This window comes from Hemitrygon akajei, chromosome 29 (assembly GCF_048418815.1).
Source record: "Hemitrygon akajei chromosome 29, sHemAka1.3, whole genome shotgun sequence".
NCBI classification, from domain to species: Eukaryota; Metazoa; Chordata; class Chondrichthyes; order Myliobatiformes; family Dasyatidae; genus Hemitrygon; species Hemitrygon akajei.
The window spans coordinates 29,285,639-29,304,012 of NC_133152.1; the positions used below are offsets into that span (position 1 = coordinate 29,285,639).

The 18,374-nt window shown below is 39.8% G+C and overlaps 2 protein-coding genes across 6 annotated transcripts in view; one reads left to right on the top strand and one right to left on the bottom strand.

Annotated features, from left to right (window-relative positions):
- Window positions 1-7,562: 7,562 nt before the first annotated feature.
- Window positions 7,563-16,817, bottom strand: icmt (isoprenylcysteine carboxyl methyltransferase). Of its 4 annotated transcripts, none has more exons than XM_073032088.1 (6): window positions 16,242-16,817; window positions 13,301-13,884; window positions 11,835-11,923; window positions 11,149-11,216; window positions 8,556-8,773; window positions 7,563-8,179 (listed from the first exon to the last, which is right to left on the bottom strand). In XM_073032088.1, the coding sequence occupies exons 2-6, from the start codon at window positions 13,487-13,489 to the stop codon at window positions 7,997-7,999; spliced, it is 747 nt and encodes a 248-aa protein (XP_072888189.1). In that variant the 5' UTR covers window positions 13,490-13,884; window positions 16,242-16,817; the 3' UTR covers window positions 7,563-7,996. The 4 variants fall into 4 exon arrangements, with proteins under 4 accessions (XP_072888189.1, XP_072888190.1, XP_072888188.1 ...); XM_073032089.1 differs by lacking the exon at window positions 13,301-13,884 and adding an exon at window positions 13,885-13,971 and having other exon boundaries at window positions 11,149-11,318; window positions 16,242-16,816; XM_073032087.1 differs by lacking the exons at window positions 13,301-13,884; window positions 16,242-16,817 and adding an exon at window positions 13,885-15,360 and having other exon boundaries at window positions 11,149-11,318.
- Window positions 16,818-16,923: 106 nt separating this feature from the next.
- The window catches only part of LOC140718390 (telomere zinc finger-associated protein-like), a 28,539-nt gene continuing 27,088 nt past the window's right edge, over window positions 16,924-18,374 (top strand). For both annotated transcript variants that reach the window (XM_073032076.1, XM_073032077.1), the window contains exon 1: window positions 16,924-17,255. The gene's annotated coding sequence lies outside the window, so the exon portion shown is untranslated. The remainder of the gene's footprint in view (window positions 17,256-18,374) is intronic.

Here is an 18,374-nt window from a genome sequence, read left to right on the forward strand (position 1 = left end):
CCATGGCTTTGGAAGCTGTTCACTATTCTTTAACAACCACAGATCTGGTTCACAACATAATGCTTAAATACAAATCTCATAGTTAAAAACATAGATATTTGGTTCCATTATCTTTCAGCAGAGAATAAAACCCAAGAGATGATGTCAGTTTGCTCATAATGCTTGTTTGATATTGCTCTGACCACTCTTATGTTTTATGCTTTCTTACATTTCTGGTCACGTCATTACTTATTTGAACAAAGACATGATTTACAGGATTCTTCTACAAGGAGCACCAACAAAATGAAGTGATAACGTTGGGAAGTGCTCAGATTCAACAGGTAGTTAGGAAGGAAAACGTTACGTTGGCCAATAAAGTGAGACAAGTGACTACAACAGTTGAGATGTCTTACTCCAGTTATGTATATAGATCCTTATCCAGGAAAATACTTACAAGAAAGTGTATGTAAATGAAAGTTTACCAGATTGATTTGTGAGGAGGCGAGTTTGTCAAATGTAGAGGCACTAAATAGACTTCAAAATTATTCAGGGGCATGAGAAGGTAGATGTGAAGTCAGTGTTATCCTTGGCTAGAGGGTCTCAAACACAAGAGTCAAAATAAGAGATCTGCCATTCGTGGAAGTTTATTCAACCAAAAGGTAATAAATCTTTGGAATTCACTACTCAAGAGGGATGTGGAGCTTCAACTACTGAGTATATTCAATATTGAAAAGTCAATTGACCTTTCTTAATCAAGGGATATGGGGTTAGTGTGTGAAATTGATACTGGGATAAAAGACCTCTGCAGGTATTAGGCACTGAATGAACTTCAGTTTATATATTTAATTATGATATTTAAAGACAGATGGTTTTAAAAAAATACGTCATCTCCTCCCTTGAACCATGGACTTTTATTAGTGCTTCAGGAGGTTATGTGGCTGTGACAATGGGCAGGTGTTGCGAATATGTGGAAGGAGAAATATTAAGGCCCTAATAATTTGCTTCATGCAATATCTAGTCCCTTTTTCGCTCCCCAATGTTACGTTCCTACTGTTTGTTACTATTATTCTACAGATAAGGCCAAGGGGTATGCCAGTAGATAGTTTAAGAATTCTAATGTAAACCTGAAGAGAGACTGAACACAAGGCACTGGGGTAGAATCCTTTGCAACCAGCTTAGTTTTACTGTCCATTAATTTCAAAGGAGTCTGATTCATATGCTGCCTGATTAGACATCTGATCCATATCTCCTCATTCTTCTCTGGTGTACTTAAGTTAAAATTGGGGCTCAAATATCAGCAAAGAATGTTAATGGCCAGTACAACCAAGTCTGACCATATCATCAACAGATATCCTGGTAGTATATTTGCAACAAGTATTGCTAGATGATGCTTAAGAGTAAATGTGCTCATTTTTCTCCATACATTCCTCATCTCTCCCCCCATGTGCATACAATGTGAGCTAAATAGCTTCACTATTACAAATACCACATAGCATGAACTTAGTTATAAAAGATCATCCATAAAGTAACTATGTCATTCATAACAGAATATTACTGACTTTGGTTGTATAAAGCCACAACTAACAAGTATATACCCGACAACATGGAGTGTGTACATTTAAATACAATAATGAAGAAGAAGCAAATAGCAAAGAGTACAGATTGAAAATGCTGTTTAAACTAAAACAGGAAAAAATGTGTTGAAAAAGCACAGTTCAATTATCATCTGGAAAGAAAGAGACCAGTTCATGTTCCAAGTGTAAATAGAAGCGAGTCTGATGAAGGACACAACCCCTAAGTATCAACTTTTTTTCCCCTTTCTAAACTTTTGTTTATCTACAGTATTATCTACTTTTGTCAGTAAAGGTTAACAGCAAAACAGGCTACTGCAAAACATCTTGTACAAGTGGAACAATGAAATTGAAAAGTTTTTTTATTACTCCTTGGTGACTGAAGGATAAAGTTTCCATGAATAAAACAGAAAAGTTTACAAATCAGTAAATTGTCTCACCCACTTCTCCCTCTTCCTGAAATTTCAGTCCTGCTCCCTTCCTGAAGCCTCCATAGTTTTCACATGCAAATTACATATTAGATGTTTTTCCACTTCCGGGAATTATGGTATTCCATAGAAATTCCTGAAAGCCACCATAGGGTGTGAACCTCATGTTGGGATGTTAATGGTAGCTATGTTTCAGTGGTTGAAATAGATGTCTTCTGACTAAACACTACCAATAAAACTGCTTCATAAACATAATTTTATATATTTAGAACTTTTTCTAAAATGTTAAAAACTTTGAAATTGCCACCACTTGTTCATAAGCAAAGAAATATCTGCGAGTTATCAATATTTAATGAGTCACTGCTGTTTCTAAAAAATTTTCACATGAAATCATTGTGATGTTGACCATGTTACTTAAATATTTCAACAGCCCTTTTATGAATTATGTAAATAATGGGCTTGCTTAAGTCTAAGTGAAAGAAACACAAAGATATTCAAGCTATTGCTATCGACATGTTTCCTTTCTGTTTAAGATGTTCATAGTAGCTTTTGCATGACATAATTTATTGAAGTCGGAAGATATCTCCACTAACTTAATTTTCATAAAAAAATAAGTGATTTATTTTGTCAGAAGAGCTTTAGGCAGGATGGTGCCTGAATTAGAGGGCACGAGCTACAAGGAGATTGCATAAACCTGAGTTGTTTTCTCTGGAGAGTTAGAGCCTGAGAGGTAGCCCAAGTTTTGGAATTGTGATTTTAAGATTATATCCCTCACCCTAGACTCTAATGCCATTACATAAACAAGCTCAATTCATGGCCTAGAGTAAAATCTTGATCCTAACTGTCCAGTCAAATAAAAAAAATACCAGAGAAGAATGAGCACTCTAGGATTATTTTTTACTTGAAATGAAGGTGTAAATTGACAGGGTTTTAAAAATTGTGCAGAGGCTTGATGAAATTGGCGAACTTGTTTACACTCAATTGTATCCTAAAACTAGAAATAGAAGATCATCACTAATAAATCAAAGAAAGAACTTAGGGTAATTCTCTTCACTCAGGGCAATACTACATGGAATGATTGAATGGATGCACTCAAGGGAAGCTAGATGTATGGATGAATGGCCATCTTCTATGCTGCAAATCCTGACTCTAGCTTACTTTGTGTTCTGTGCTGATTCTGTCCAAACCTAGCTGAAAAGTGCACAACCAGTGTTGGTAGAATGAGACTTGGAGGTAAAGTGTGCATCATAGTTGAAATCATACTGCAATGACAGGAGTTTGTATAAACAATCATTTGGTGAGGAATTGGGAGATGTTGTAGGTGTTGGTACTGTATCTCAATGAAGAATTAATGCTGAAGAAAGTGAAAAATCAAAGGGTCAACACTAAACTGGGGGATATGCTGCAGGCACCAGCTCCTGTTTGCAAGCTAATAATTTTGACACTTGCTGCCTCAATAAAGGACTGTGTAACCTAAATTAGCACCTGATTCATTCATTGACATTATTTGAACTAAAACAGTTGAATATTTATAACTTTCAAAGGCAATAAATGTTTGCTGTGACAGCATCTGCCACATCCTGAACACAAGACAGTTATTTGAATGGTGCGGATTAACACAGGCTATTCCATCTTTCCCCAGCTTCTACACAGTGTATACTGTATGTACACAAATTCAAGTGCACAAATCTTATCAAAGGTTTCTTTAACTAATGGGTACCATAGCTAATTGCAGTTTACCTACAAAGAGTCTAAAAATCAAAAGGCTTGCACCTTGATGGGCTACAGCCTTTACCAGTTATGTAAGCAGAGGAACAAGTCCATTGTTTTTTCAATGTAACTTACTGTAATAATGTTAAAGCACCAAGTAAGATCATTGTATTATTAAAAAACTAGGCACTGATTTGTTTGACTCAAGTTCACTAATCTTTCCTGTGGTTTTCCATTTAGCTCATCTTGCAATCTTCCTTTTTATTTCTATCTTTACGTCACAGTCATTCCAGGAGATAAAAAGGTGAAAAGGTTTGCCTGCAGCAGTCCTTCCCCTACAATGCACTTCAGCCAAAACTAAATCAAAAGTTTAATATTGGTCTGCCTACTCTGGACATGACTGCAGGCTGGATTACCCCTTTGATACAACAAATTCACGATATATGCTGGTGATAGTAAACCTGATTGTGATTCAGATAAATTTAGTTTATGCCTCTCAACATAACAACACATAATAGTTAACGACCCCATCTCGTTTATCCATCCTTTCATGCAAGCACATCTGCCGCAGAGTGATCTAACTAATCTGCCTCCTGTTCAGCCATCCATTGTCCCATCAGTGAATCAATAATTGTCTGTAACTTCAGTACTTGCATAGAGCTAGTTTGACAAGCCATTCAATCCATCTGTTCTGTGCTAGGGTCTATATTTTATGCAAACCTCCACTGGAGTTATCTCCTTTCAACCAGTACTTGCAGTGATTTCAAATACACGCACAGGTTGGGCATCCAAAAGTGAGCAACTCGCCCACTACTGCTCTGAAGCTTTTCCATCATTTGAAGCATGGGATTGAAGTGCGATAAAATACTCTATGTCTGCACAGATGAATGCAGTTCTCAACATACAAGAGATTTGACAATATTCAGAAAATACCTGCCCAATTCATTAGTTCTTTCTTCTTCACCTTTTGGAATACCTGTGGATTCTGCAAGATGTAGAAAGTCGGTAAAACTTTTACAACAGCAATACCTAAATGCATGAACTCTACTGCCTTGAAGGGCAAAGGCAGTGGGCACATGGGATTACCTTAAGGAAAATGTCCTCTCATACATGAACTATACATTGAATCTGTCCAGTCAACATCCTAAAACCCTCTGCTAATCACAATGGGTTAGGTATCTTCACCTCTTCATTTCAGAAGTTCCAGTGTGTCTCACAACCAACTTCTCAACTGTAATCAATGAAGGGGTTTAAATTGATATTAGAAGTATAAGCAGATATCAGCAATACTCTACAAAGTATTAATGCATCAGTGTTCATTACAAGAGTTTAAATGTGAAAGGCCACTCAAAGGAGTTACTGGACTATAGCTGTAACACCCTTAGATGTTATGCTACAAGCAAAAGCTTCTTTTCAGAAAATGTGAAACTTTAATTATTTCTTTACTCCAATCCCTCTCAATTGCAATACACCAATCCAAGGTCATAGAGGCCAACAATAACAACGCAACCAATTTATTCACTTCAAATCAAAAAATTAAATTTCATGTGTGCAGCAGCTAATCATTAGCAGCTTTTACAGTTCTAACCTATCTGCTCCCAAAATGTCCCCCCCCAAATTCAAGCCCAATTATATTTTAATACTCATTAGATTAGTTTTACAAGGGTTTTCCATCCCTCCCTGACCCACAAAAGTAACTTGTTCTCTCTCTCTTCCCCAGTTGTGCTGGAGGCAAGTACATTAGGGACACATAAGAGACTCTTTAGATGGGCACATTGATGAAAGTAAGCTGGAGGGCTATGTGGAAGGTACTGTGCTGTATGGTTCCCTGTTTTATATTCTGATGAAAGGTCTACTCTTTCTGCAGACGTTGCCTACCCATAGTTTCCAACATTTCCCATTATTTCAGGTTTCCAGAATCTGCAATTTTTAAAATACCTTTCCTTCACATCTTCACTCATCGCAAAAATTTTCAACGAGCCCACTTTTTGAAAATTTACAAACTTTGTCCTTCAACACATATTGTCTAAAGTTTCATCTTTAAAGGCCTCAAACAAATGTACACTATTTTTCTAAATTACAATTATCCAATCAGAACAATGAGAATGGAGTTACCTTACAGTAATTTGGACAGTCCATTAGTGAACCTTTCATTTTCTCCTGTCTGACATGACAAACCATGAGACAAGTTATTATAGGCGTGAAACAGCACATTAACAATTTCAGCAGTACAAGCTCTGCTAGAAACACACTGAAATATTCTCTTCACTATACCTCCGGCTGTTGCGCCTTTGCTCTTTAACGCAGGGGTTCCCAACCTTTTTTATGCCATGCAGCAATAACATTAAGCAATGGGTCTGTGGAACCCAAGTTCAGAACCCCTGCTGCCATATAAATTACACCTTTGTGCACTCGCAACAACCAACCCCCTTGAGAATTATTAGCTCGTTTTAAAAATCACACCTGTGACAGTGGTGAAGTGGTATCTCCACCCGGACTTTGGAACAAGAGGTCCCGGGTTTGAATCCGGCTGACTCCTTGCACGCTTTCCATCCATGGTGGGTTAAGCGTCGAGCTAACAACTTGGCCTCGTAAAAAAAAAGTTGCTAAAGAAACAACAAGGTTGCTGCCTGATACACCAAACAAAGCATGGGGAGGTACTTTTCCTTTACTTTAAAAATATCATAGAATAAAAGGATGGAGGTTATTCAGTTTACAGTATCTGTGCTCATTTATTTGAAATACTCCCTTTCTCTGAACTCTGGATAAGATATTGTTCATTCTCTTAAATATCTGCCTTAGTATTCTTTTGTTAGATAACACCAGTGAGGCATAAATACATTTTCCTACACTTAAAGATGCCACACAAAAGCTGCTGTTAATGGTTCAAGCTTCGCAAGACAAATACTAAATTGGGATATGGGCTAACGTCAATGGGAAACCGTTTTAATGTTCTTTGGTCCAGGGCAAGAGGGTCAGGAAAGAGACAAGAGAAACAGATCAGAATCAGACAACTTCAAAAATCACAGATTATGCTCTGATGCATGTCTATCTTTAATTTACAAGATATGAAATGATAGACTCCAAAAGGAAATGTGGCTCATAGCAAATTACCTCATTTGTGCATTTGGGGACATGTACCAACTCTGCTGATGGTAACTTGGGGTTAGAATTGAAGTGATAGAAGAACATGACCATGCTGCCACAAAATCTAGAAAGCAGTGAGTCTGCATGCACAGTGTAAGAGATAGGTTAATATTTTAGGTAAACACCTGTTTTTATTTAAGATTTCCAGCATTTGCAGTTTTTATCCCCATATTTAAATATGGTAATACTGTTCCCATTCTCCCTCAATGGTGCAGAGGTAACAAAAAAGTGGTGATCAATTTTATATCTATTTTTCTCAAGGTGAAGGATGGGAAAAGAGACAGTTTCAGTTCAGGCACTCAAAGTAACCATTTAGTGGTTCTAGGTCAGGTACAGCACGCAACACAGCTCCCTCAAAAGCACCCCGACGATGACTCAGCTCCAAATCTCAGATGCTTGCTCAAATATGACCACTTCTAGCTCAATTCTCTTGTGCGAAAGCCTATTTAGTGGCCAATTCATCCAAAATGAGAGGCAAATTATGAGAAATAGGCCCATGCTTGGTAGGAATTGAGTTGAGACATCAATTTTATGAAGGGTGGTTGGTAAATAAAACTTTCAATCCATCACCAGGTGTAAAGCTGATCCTTCGTCATTGTATAAATAAAAGCTCAACATAAAATATCACTAATTTCAGCATCTTCCTGAATAAAAAGTAACAGATTCTGGTCAAGACAAAATAAAGCAAATCCACCTTTTTTTTTAAAACAAACTATGATTATCTATGTTTATAGTAAGACTGATATTTATGTAATTTACCTTTCCTGATACAATATGTTGGTACATTACAATAATGCATCTTCCCTAAAATAGTATAAAGCAGCCCTCCTGGAATTGTTTTTGGTCATAAAGAGTCCTTATATGAAATACAAAGTCTATAATGAATGGCTTTGTCAAAGCAATAGCTGGAGTGAGAGGCCTCTAAAATTTGCACTGTGTATTTCAGTTCCCACTATCAACAGCAGTGCTCCTTTACAGATTTGCCCTCTGCAGCACCACACCCTTGCTCTAACAGATTGAAGCTAGCTAAGATATTCTCAACAGCAACAGCTGAGGAACTCTTCTCAAGATTGAAATCAAATACTGAGGTGCTAAGGGTTAACAGCAGCCTGCTGTCAGCTCATTTGATTGTACGTTTCTTTCTTATTGTCCCTTTTCACTTCATGGTTCTAATTTTGCACCTTTGATGAAGGGAAGTCGTGTTGGAATCTGTTTCTTATACAGTTCATAGTCTTCACCAAAAAACTGGATCAGAGTCATCTCCTCTTCTTCAATACGTTCGCGAAAAAAGCGCCATGAAGCCAATGTGTATCCCACGATGCAGATGGGATTACACAAGATTACCTGAAAAATAAATGACAGTAGCAAGAATTACATCCCTTTACAGTCAGAGAAAATACGAATTATACCATACTTATTCCATTTCAATTGATATCCTTTCTACTGGAATGGAAATGTGTAGAAAGCATAACCTCACCTATATTTTATTATGCCAATCAGTCAAGGAGAAACTGATTATCATTAATCTGGATGATTGTAGTTACAGCTTCCTTTGAATGGGATATGAGAAAACCTCAATATTTACCATTCTTGCTTAGCTTTAATTGTTTATATTTCAGAATCATGTGGGCACCCCACTTGCAATGCATAGCATGTCATCAGCAGGGTTATAGATTTATGCTCCCAACCCTTTACCAAGAAAAAACAATGGTGAACTTACCTGAGTGCCAATGCTCCAGTAAAACCAGCCCACGTAGGATGGATGTCTGGACCAAGAGTAAACTCCAGAGGTGACGAGCCTGTGGGACTCCGCCTTCTCGTTTTGTACAATATGATTAAAATTTGATCCAGCTGTCAACATGGCTGCTTTGCGTAGCGATTCCCCAAACAGGGCCATCAGCAAACCAAGGAAGCTGAGCCACGTGACTTGCTTCATGTCTGCCGGCGAGATGCAAAGAGATTTACTTTTCTCAATTACTGAGAAAATGCTGAGAAAATACTCATATCAGGTTTGCAACCTCTGAAATTAACATTTAATGACAATTAATTTTCATTAGAGCTGTAGATTCCGATTTGAATAAGCACAGAACCATGGAATGTGGTTGGGTAGGGGGAGAAATGATAGATAAAACAGAAACAAAAGTGACAGAGGTGCCTAAGAGAGTAAATGCAAATAAGAGTTAACAGCTTCATTATAAAATACAATTCCCAGTTGTGACCCAAGATCAGGCTCAGATGGTTAAGCTTCCTCTTTACAGACCTAACCTCCCGAATACTTATAGCACTTTTACTTTAATTTTTAAACTCTTCATTATCTTCAGTTTGCCAATTTTATTTGGTAATAACTGGAAAATATCTGCTTTCAGTATGAGGGCATATGAAAAGACAATTCAGTACTGCCATTCCTGACCAATACACAGTAAACCCTACAGAAAATTACGCACAGATTTTATGGGCAAGACATAGCAGTGATCCTCAGCTCTCTCCGTCTTTATCCCTACTGACGGAAAATCCTAGACTACACAAGCAAGATCTCAAAGCATTGTAAAACTCCATTCTCAGAAAAAAAATTAACCATGTCTCTAGAGCAGCAAAATAAGAATTTTGGAAAAAACAACAGGAAATCACACAATTCCAATTGCTACACAAGACTATGTTCTACACAAATTTTCAAAGCAAAGTTACTGTTGAATGCTCTAATCAAGAGAGCATCTCCACGGCCATTTGTTACTTTACATAGAATATTACAGAGATGAGCAAATTGTGTTCAACAGTCTTATTTGAATTTTTAACCTTTTACTCTCCTTCCATCCGATAGGTGCTACAGGAGCCTCCGCTCCCACACCAGCAGGCACAGGAAGAGATTCTTCCCTGAAGCTGAGACCCTACTGAACCTCACATCACAGTGCTAAGCAGTATTGTACTGTCTCAGTACTTTTATATTTGTGTGCTGTAGCACCTACTTTTTATTGCAATTATTTTGTAAATAACACTATTCTTTGCATTTCTGGTTAGATGCTAACTGCATTTCATTGGCTTTGTATCTGTACTCGGCACAATGACAATAAAATTGAATCTAATCTTAATTCAGCCCAAATTCAGAGCAGCCTCGCTCTTTTGAAATGACATTTATTCAACAAAATAATTTCATTACATATGCGAGTGATGATAAACCTGATCCTGATATGGGTCCCTATTGTGGACTGAGAGTGGGAAGGGGGCAGGGAGAGGGGAATCATGGTTGGGAAAAGGGGAAGGGAGTGGGGAACATGTGGGAAGCAGTTTTCCGTAATGATCAATAAACCAATTGCACGGAATTAAATTACCTTGCCTGGTGTCTCAGTTCAGGGTGTATCTGGAGCTCCATCCTGGCACTCCTCTGCCACCTGTCCCACACCCCTTCTGTGGTGCTCCACCCTTGCCATTTGAGCAACGTTCTTTGCTCGTGCCAGCTTTGCAAACTCGTTTTCTGCTCCACATTGACAAATACAGTACTGTGCAAAAGTCTTAGGCACCCTAGTTATATATTTGTGCCTAAGACTTTTGCACAGTACTGTAGTTCCTAAGAAGAGAGTGCAATTGATGGGCTGTATAAACTCCATATTCCTAATCAATTCTCCTCAGTGGAATACACTGCAAGATTCCCATTCTTCAGTATTCAATATTCCTTCGTGAATCTTCTCGGCTAACTAATGGAGAATGAATCCTGAACAGTTTGTATCTCAAACTGACTGAATTTCTTCCTTTGTTGGGACATGAGGACCTGAATAATAGGGAAAGGCTGAATGGGTCCAGACTTTATTTGCTGGAACAGGAGAATGAGGGAGATCTTATAGAGATATACAGACTTGTTCCCCTCAGTCTTAGGCACCCCAGCTATATACATGTTCCTGAGACTTTTGCACAGTACAGTATTCCTTCTCTTTGACATGGGCTTTGCAGTCCCCATTTGTCATTTACTAGAAACAATTGAATCAGCTGCAAAAATATTTTCACCAAAATTGTAGCTTAGAGATCAGACTCATCTGACTCTCCAAATTATTCCTACCATCTACACTGCACGAGTAAGGAATAAAAATTACTGGTGTCTAGTGCCAAACAGGGATGGAACTACTCTGCTCTGTAAGGAAATACAACTGAACTCAGCCACACCTTAAAGGTTTCAGAATAAAACAATATTGTCTCATTTCTTCAAATAAATCTGGAAGCACATTACAAGCCACAACATACATAATGAGGGGCAGGGAAAATTCTTTGTTCTATTTAACAAGTACATCACACATGTCAATTTGGAAGAAGTAGCTACAACTCACCTGGAAAGAGAAGTTTCTCAATGGTAAACTCCACCCAGGAAGACATGGCAGCTAGTTTGTATTCTGCACTATGATTTAACAAGAAAGAGTCCAGAGAGAGGGACTTGGGATTAATAACTGCTGTCACAAAGTATTCTGAATAGTGGAAAAAACTCAGAGAGCACAAATACCTGCGAAAGAACAGATATTTAAAATGTTACTGATATCCATGAATTCTATACCCTACTGTACCATGCAGACTTCACATGAGGCTAGGTCATTATCTGAAGCTATCAGAAGAGAAAAATACAACAGTTACTAGTCATATTTCTAATTTATTATTAATATTCATATTACTAATATATTTCAAAGAACTTGATTTACAGGGTATTAGGAAAGCTCTTGTGATGTCTTAGTACATTGGTACCATTTTTTCAGCATACAAATAGTTCAGTAAAAAAATCTTTGTACGAAGCAGCTATCCTTTCATCACTAATTAATAGAAATATAACTTCAATGATGTTGTTCACCTTTAATACTGATTAATTGCTTTATGTCTAGCGGAAACATTAACGTGCAGGCACATGAGCAGTGACCTTGAAACTGTGAACCAGTGCTTGCATATGAAGCTGTGCTGAGCAAGACTTCTTTTTAATTAATTAAGTCTCTCCCAAGCAGGCCATAAACAATCTAGCAAATTAACATACCATCCAAAGTGTTGCCATGATGATCCTCCAAAGCTCAGTATTAAACCACAACCACAAACAAAACCAAGGAAACAGGCCCGAACAGCAATCTGGAGGCAAAGTTACAAACCAAAAATATTGTTTGAGAAATAATCTGAAGTGATTCAATCAATAGGATAGCAATTTTATGTGGCTGGAATAAAAATATATTTTTAAAAAGGATCTTATCTAATATTTGTCACTCTCCCCTGCCCTCCATTTCATTGCAGACTTGCCCTTTTATTCTCTGCAACAAAGGTTATGTTGTTGCCCCTTCCTGATGAAATGTAAACTGTTTCGTTAGCTGATCCGCTGCTGTTTTTGCTTTATGCAGGTTTCCAAACGTGCATCAGTTTGCTTTTGGACCCCGACGTTCCAACAATCGCAGAGAACAGATGAATCGGCTGCACGCTTCTGAGACCACTTGGCCGTTCAATAAGATCCGGGCTGATCATTTAGTAATTGTGTGGGAAAGTGGACCGCCACTGTCCCACACAATTACCACATCTCAACTGAGGGACTGAGTATCCATTGCCTTCTTCTGTTCAAAATGCCCTGGGTTGGCGGGGGGGGGGAAGGAAAAAAATCTTTTCATGCTTCCTTCAACATAAAAAAACAATTTATCCAAGCTATAATCAGCTTGGACAGCAATCCCTTTATTTTCTTTCACTCACGTTATTTCCCTGTGACATTTTCTCTCTCATATGCCCAGAAACTCTAAAACAGATTCTCCTACACCCACCTACAGAAAGGGGCATTTACAGGAGGCAATTGACCACCATCTCTGGGATGTGGGAATAAAACCGAGTACACCGAGGAAACCCAGTTATAGCATTGTAAACTGCACACAGGAAGCAACAGAGATCAGGATCAAACCTGAGTCACTGGGGCTGTGAAGCAACGACACGCCTGTTGCACGCCAGTACAAACCTCTACTCCTCTCCACTGAGATCAGGCCTGATAAACACTTGCGAACAGCATCAACACAACGTGTCACTATAACATTCATTGGAATTCTTTGAAAAACTTGTGCCTGCTCACTTTTATAGTTTGCATTAAGACAGAAACAGATTGAAACTCACTCCCTATATTCTGTGTCTTTGCAGACTTTCAGCGTCTTCGCGTTAAGTTTTCAACTTTTAATCCAATGGATACTCTGATAGTTAACGCCACCCTCTCTAAACTTGGCGTTAAGAGGGTGGCGCAGGGGAGGAAAGGCGGCAAGACTGAAGGGGCAGTATTTTGAGTAGTGGACAGACATCGGGATAGTGTTGGTAGCCGGGGAGGAATCCCCTGCATCAGGAGACACACAACTATAGGGGAACCCTCACCAGGAGGCGCTCCCTCGTAGCCGGGGTGAAAGCACCGAGCAATTTCACCTCCTCCCCGTCCCCGGGCGCAGAGCGGGAATACCCACCGTCCTCCCCCCTCCGCACCGCGGGTGTTACCTGGTAATGAAGCTCCCGGTACAGCAGCAGCAACAGGACGTTGATGACAGCCAGGTAGGTGGCCAGCAGCGCACAGCTGGTGAAGGCGCACTGGGTGCGGACGAGGGCCGGCACCAGGACCACGGAGACTCCGAGCGCGAAACAACCGGCACTCAGACGGCCCTCGGCGACCAGCCGGCCACCTGCCATCGCCACTGCGGCTCTCGCGAGATCCACGCCAGTCACGGCGGGGCCCGGCCGATCTCGCGGAAGTCCGCGGCAGCCTCGCGCCCGGTCCCCACTGCGCAGCCGCGGGGAGAGGCGGTCGGGTCACGTGACCGCAATGGGTGGACACTGGCCGGGCGGTGAGGGGCCAGTGGACGGGGTGTTGTGTGAAGGCTTCGTTCCCCTCTTTAGGTGGACCCCAACGACAATAGGGCAGCATAGGAGAGGACTAGTAAAGTTGTTCCCAGTATTCTGGCCACTGTTGACCCTAAACCAACGTCACGGGACGGAGATGAAGTGTGTAAATTCCTTGCTGGCATACTTGGTAAACTGTTGAAAAGTGTTCTAGTGCTTTCCCGACCTTCGATTAGAATCCATACCTTTAATGGAGAAGAGTTTATTGGTAAATTGTTGACGCATGTAGCGAGGTGCAGTGAGAAACTTTGCACGCCATCCATACAATATTGCTTCATCACATCAGTTCATCGGGGTGGTGTAAGGGAAAAACAGTAACAATGCAGAATAAAATGTTAGAGAAGTTCAGTGCATGTAGACCATGACAAGGTTAAGAGTCCACTTATTGTGCAAGAAGTCCGTTTAATAACAGGAGCTGTGCTCAAGCCTGGGGGTTTGTGTTTTCAGGCTTCTTCCCCTTAGGATCCTGGCTGTTATGGTGGATTGAGTAAAGGGGGGGGGGGGTGGAATATGAAAATAGGAATGTTTGTTGCTGCTTTACAGGGTTCAGGTAGAAGCCCTACCTGGAATACTACGTACAATTGGTTTCCGTATTTCAGAATCAGGTTTAATATCACCGGCATATGTCGTGAAATTTGTTTCACCTACACTACCTCTGATAACTTCATTTGAAGAATGATTTACTTGTATTAGAGGTAACGTTCACTAGTAGAAATGATTCACTAGTTTGATTCCTGAGTTGAATGGGCTGGTGTAAGAATGGTTGAGCAGTTTGGGCCTATATTCAAAGGATTTGAGGAAAAAAAGAGATGATCTTACTTGAAACATAAAATTATAATGGGGGTTTACAGAATGGATGCTGAGAATATTTCCCCTTCTGGTATTATCTCAAACAAGAAGGTATTTAAAAGGCAGATGACAAAGTATTTCTTCTATCAGAGAATCTTGGCTCTTTCGAATTTTTTTTTGTAGCTCAAAGAGCTATGGAGGTGGAGTAATTGTGGAGTCCAGGCAGAGCTTGACAGATATTTAAACAATGAAGGAGCTGATGGACATGGAGGGAGAGAGGGAAAGTGGTCCAGATATTAACCACGTTCTGTGTAAAGGAAAACCTTGCCCCTCAGATCCTTTTTAAAACTTCTTCCTCTTACCTTAAACCCATGCCCTTTTGTTTTTGATACCATAACCGAGGGGAACAGATTCTGACCATCTATCTTGTCAATGGCTTTTATATACACCTATCAAGTTACCCCTCACTCAGCATCCCTCACTTCATGGAAAACAGGCCCATTCTATCCAATATCTCCCCTTATTAAAACACTCCAATCAAGGAAATATCCTGATGCATCTCCCCAGCACAAGCACATCCTTCTTATAGTGTGGTGACCAGAACTGACAATGTTCAAAATGCATTTCAACCAGTGTCCTGTGATACCCCAACTTTTATTTTCTATGTTCTGAGTTAAAAGCAAGCACACCATATTCCTTCTTGACTGCTTTATCTTCCTTTGTGGCCACTTTTAGGGAAGTGAGAATCTGTACTCCAAGGTCCCTCTGTTCACACTATTCCTTGGTGTTAGTGTGTAGTGGTTAGCACAACACTTTACTGGTGACCTGGGTTCAATTCCTGACACTGCCCTTAAGGAGTCTGTACGTTCCTCTGTGTGGTTTACCTCCGGGTACCCTGGTTCAAAGACCTACCGGTTGGTAGGTTAATTTGTCAATTATAAATTGTCCATGATTACAATTATAAATTGTCCACAATTGTCAACCCATGATTAGGCTGGGATTAAATCAGGGAATTGCTGGGCTGTGTTGTGTGGTTGAGGGGCTGGAAATGCCTATTTAATGCTGTACCTAAAGAAATTTATTGTATAATTATCCTTAATTTTCTGCCTTACTTCCTCAGATAGTAAAGGGAAATATTATTTTTCCTTTGCTATCCCTGTATCACTCGATTCCCTTAATATTCTGAAATCTGTCAATCTGTTTTACAATGAACTCAATGATTCAACCCTCTAGAATAAAGAATTCTGTAGACTGGATGAAGAAATTTCTCTGCATTTTTATCCTAACATTATCTACACCTTCAGTGAAACTGTCCCCTGCTATGGATTCGTCAGGGTAAACTCCCTGAATCCAACATGCTGAGTGAGTCCTGTAATAATTGTAAGAGGTTTGTCATTTTCAATTAGATAAGTTTGCTTTATTAAATTATTTAACCAGCTCATCATCTCCTCAAATGGCAAATTCACCATTCCAATAAAGAGTAAAATATGTCAGCTTAAAACTGTACATAATACTCAGGTAGCCTGTTCAATACCTAATATCCTTAAGTTTTTAATATTGAATTAAATATAGCTGGAATACAAGCTTGTAATCACAATTTCTGGTTTCATAGTATTGAAAAGCTTTATCCTTACAGATATTGCCAGGTTTAATGGGACCGGTGATACAGAGGCAATACTGTATCATGGATAGACCTTAGCAGCTGCACCATGAGAGTGAAGCAGACCTCCTGTGAAAGCTGTCAAATACTCACCCCTAAAATATATAATCCCAATCTAGATTCGATCAGTAGATACAGAAATAAACAGCAGTCCACATAGTAAACCTTCACCCAAGATGGAGGTTTGCTGGCGATTTCCAAAATTTCTCTGCATGAAGATTCCAAGTCATAGCCAAAATATAGACGTCCAACTTTAATCTAAACTCTAGAGAGTCTGGAAATCCTAAAAGAAAAGGAAGTGCTGGAAATATACAACAAATCAACTTGCAGAGTTAACATACGTAACTTAAACATGTTAATATTTCTAGTCAAAAAGTTCTCAACAGATCTTTTCTATTTCTCGCTCAACTGATCCTGCCCGAACGGCTGGAAGTCACAAAAAAAAACCTTGCTTTTCTTGATGGATCCTACTTCAGTGTTATTGATCCGCCAGTGGTGGTTCGAAGAGGACAAGGGTAAGGGTGATTATATTGAAATGTGCTCCAGATTCCAGCATGTGCAGCGTCCTGTGTCTCTAGCGGCAGCCGGAACGAACGCGTGTTTTAGCAAAAACAGAATACTGTAGATTATTATTCTCAGGGCCACGGACCAGATGCGTTCCGGTCGCCGTCTCCATGGTTACCAGATTAATAATTTCAATATGGCGTCGAAGCCGTAGACGCAACGGATGACGAACCGGAACTCCCTCGGTCGCCATTTTGTGATGCCACTAACGCCGAGCGGCGGCTGTGAACCCCCGTTTGTGGCTGGACAGAGCCAAATAACCCACATCTGTCCGCATACGAGAAGCCTCCAAAATGACCGAGGAAAATGATGTGGGGAGGGAAGAAAGAGGATCCCGGCCATAAATTCCTGAGGACTGCATCCCCCAGCATACCCTGCGGCCTGGCACGTGTTTCGGAGGTCAACCGTCCGCGCCTGCCCAGTCTCGATGAAGTTTCTCTTGACAGTTGCTTCAAAATGGTTTAAAAGCGTTTTCTTGCTGCATACAATAATATTGTTCACGTCACATTCATCTTCAGAGGTACAGAAACCACCCCCTTTCAGGTAAAGTGAGTTGCGTAAAAGGCAAAGTGCAGTCTTATTGCTATCGATAAACAGTACTTTGGGATGTATAGGTCATGGAAAAATGTCTTCACACGCTTTCTAAATGTTTTGATACTGATTGCATGTTTGTGTGCTTCTGAAGATTTGCATCTGCAGGATTTCTTGTGTTTATAACCGTACAGATTTTTGTTTTAAGAGGCCCTCTTAAAAAATAAATTAAAACTCCCTAAGTTGCTGAAAACCCAAGTACCAATTAGTTAAAATGTTTATACCTGAAGAACAAGTGACTTATTTACAGTCAATCTGCAACTTTATTTACTTAAAACATCCTTCTTTCCCATGTACATGGCTCAGTTGAGAAAATAGGGTTGTTTCTTCTGGGAAGAGGAAGGCTACAGGTTCTCTGTAATAATGAAACTCTTCCTTTAAAGTAACTATAGTAATTGTTATTTTTATTCAGTTCTTGTTCCTTGCCTTCCTAAACTTGCGCCCCTACATCCATCTGTTATTGTAAACAACTGTCATGTCAGTCCTCATTTAAGACTTTCAGAGTCTTTCTATTCCTGCAGTCTGGAGACTTAATTATTTGCGATTCCCTCCCTGAATTCTTGTTTTCTCCTTTAATACTTTCCCCACAACAAGCTTCTATTGTTGAGCTCCGGAGCTGCATCATCATCGATAACTGCTGAAACATCTTTTAATTTGCCCTACTTAGCTGGTCCTTTTTCTACTTTCTTTTTCCTTTAGAGTTAAAAATAATGAGATTTGCATCTCTAGAATTTTTAAAAAAATTGAAGCAGTTTGGGGGAGAATAGGAGTTCTGTAGTTTCTACAGTTTACCACTCTGAACACATTCAGATAGTGTGTTGTATTCCACTGAACTTAAGAGGTTTGTTGAGACACGAGATGCTGGAGTGTGGAGCTACAAAGAATTTACTGGAGGGTTGAATAGCATCGACAGGAGGAAAGGAGTTGTCGACAAACCCCTGCATCAGGACTGAGAATGGAGAGATGAGGTGCCAAGTATAAACAAAAGGTGATTCATGGAATGAGGAGAGGTGCAGGATGATAGGTAGGTTGTGGCAGATAGGGGAGGGGAGTCGGGATGGAGATGGGAGG

Bases quoted from the DNA above. Each gene is read 5' to 3' on its own strand.
- icmt (XM_073032086.1), bottom strand. From the start codon at position 13,489: ATGGCAGGTGGCCGGCTGGTCGCCGAGGGCCGTCTGAGTGCCGGTTGT. The intron at 11,924-13,300 runs GTAACACCCGCG...CTTTGCCTCCAG, and splicing joins ACCGGGAGCTTCATTACCAG to ATTGCTGTTCGGGCCTGTTT. The intron at 8,774-11,148 runs GTGAGTTGTAGC...TCTCGCCGGCAG, and splicing joins TGAGAAACTTCTCTTTCCAG to ACATGAAGCAAGTCACGTGG.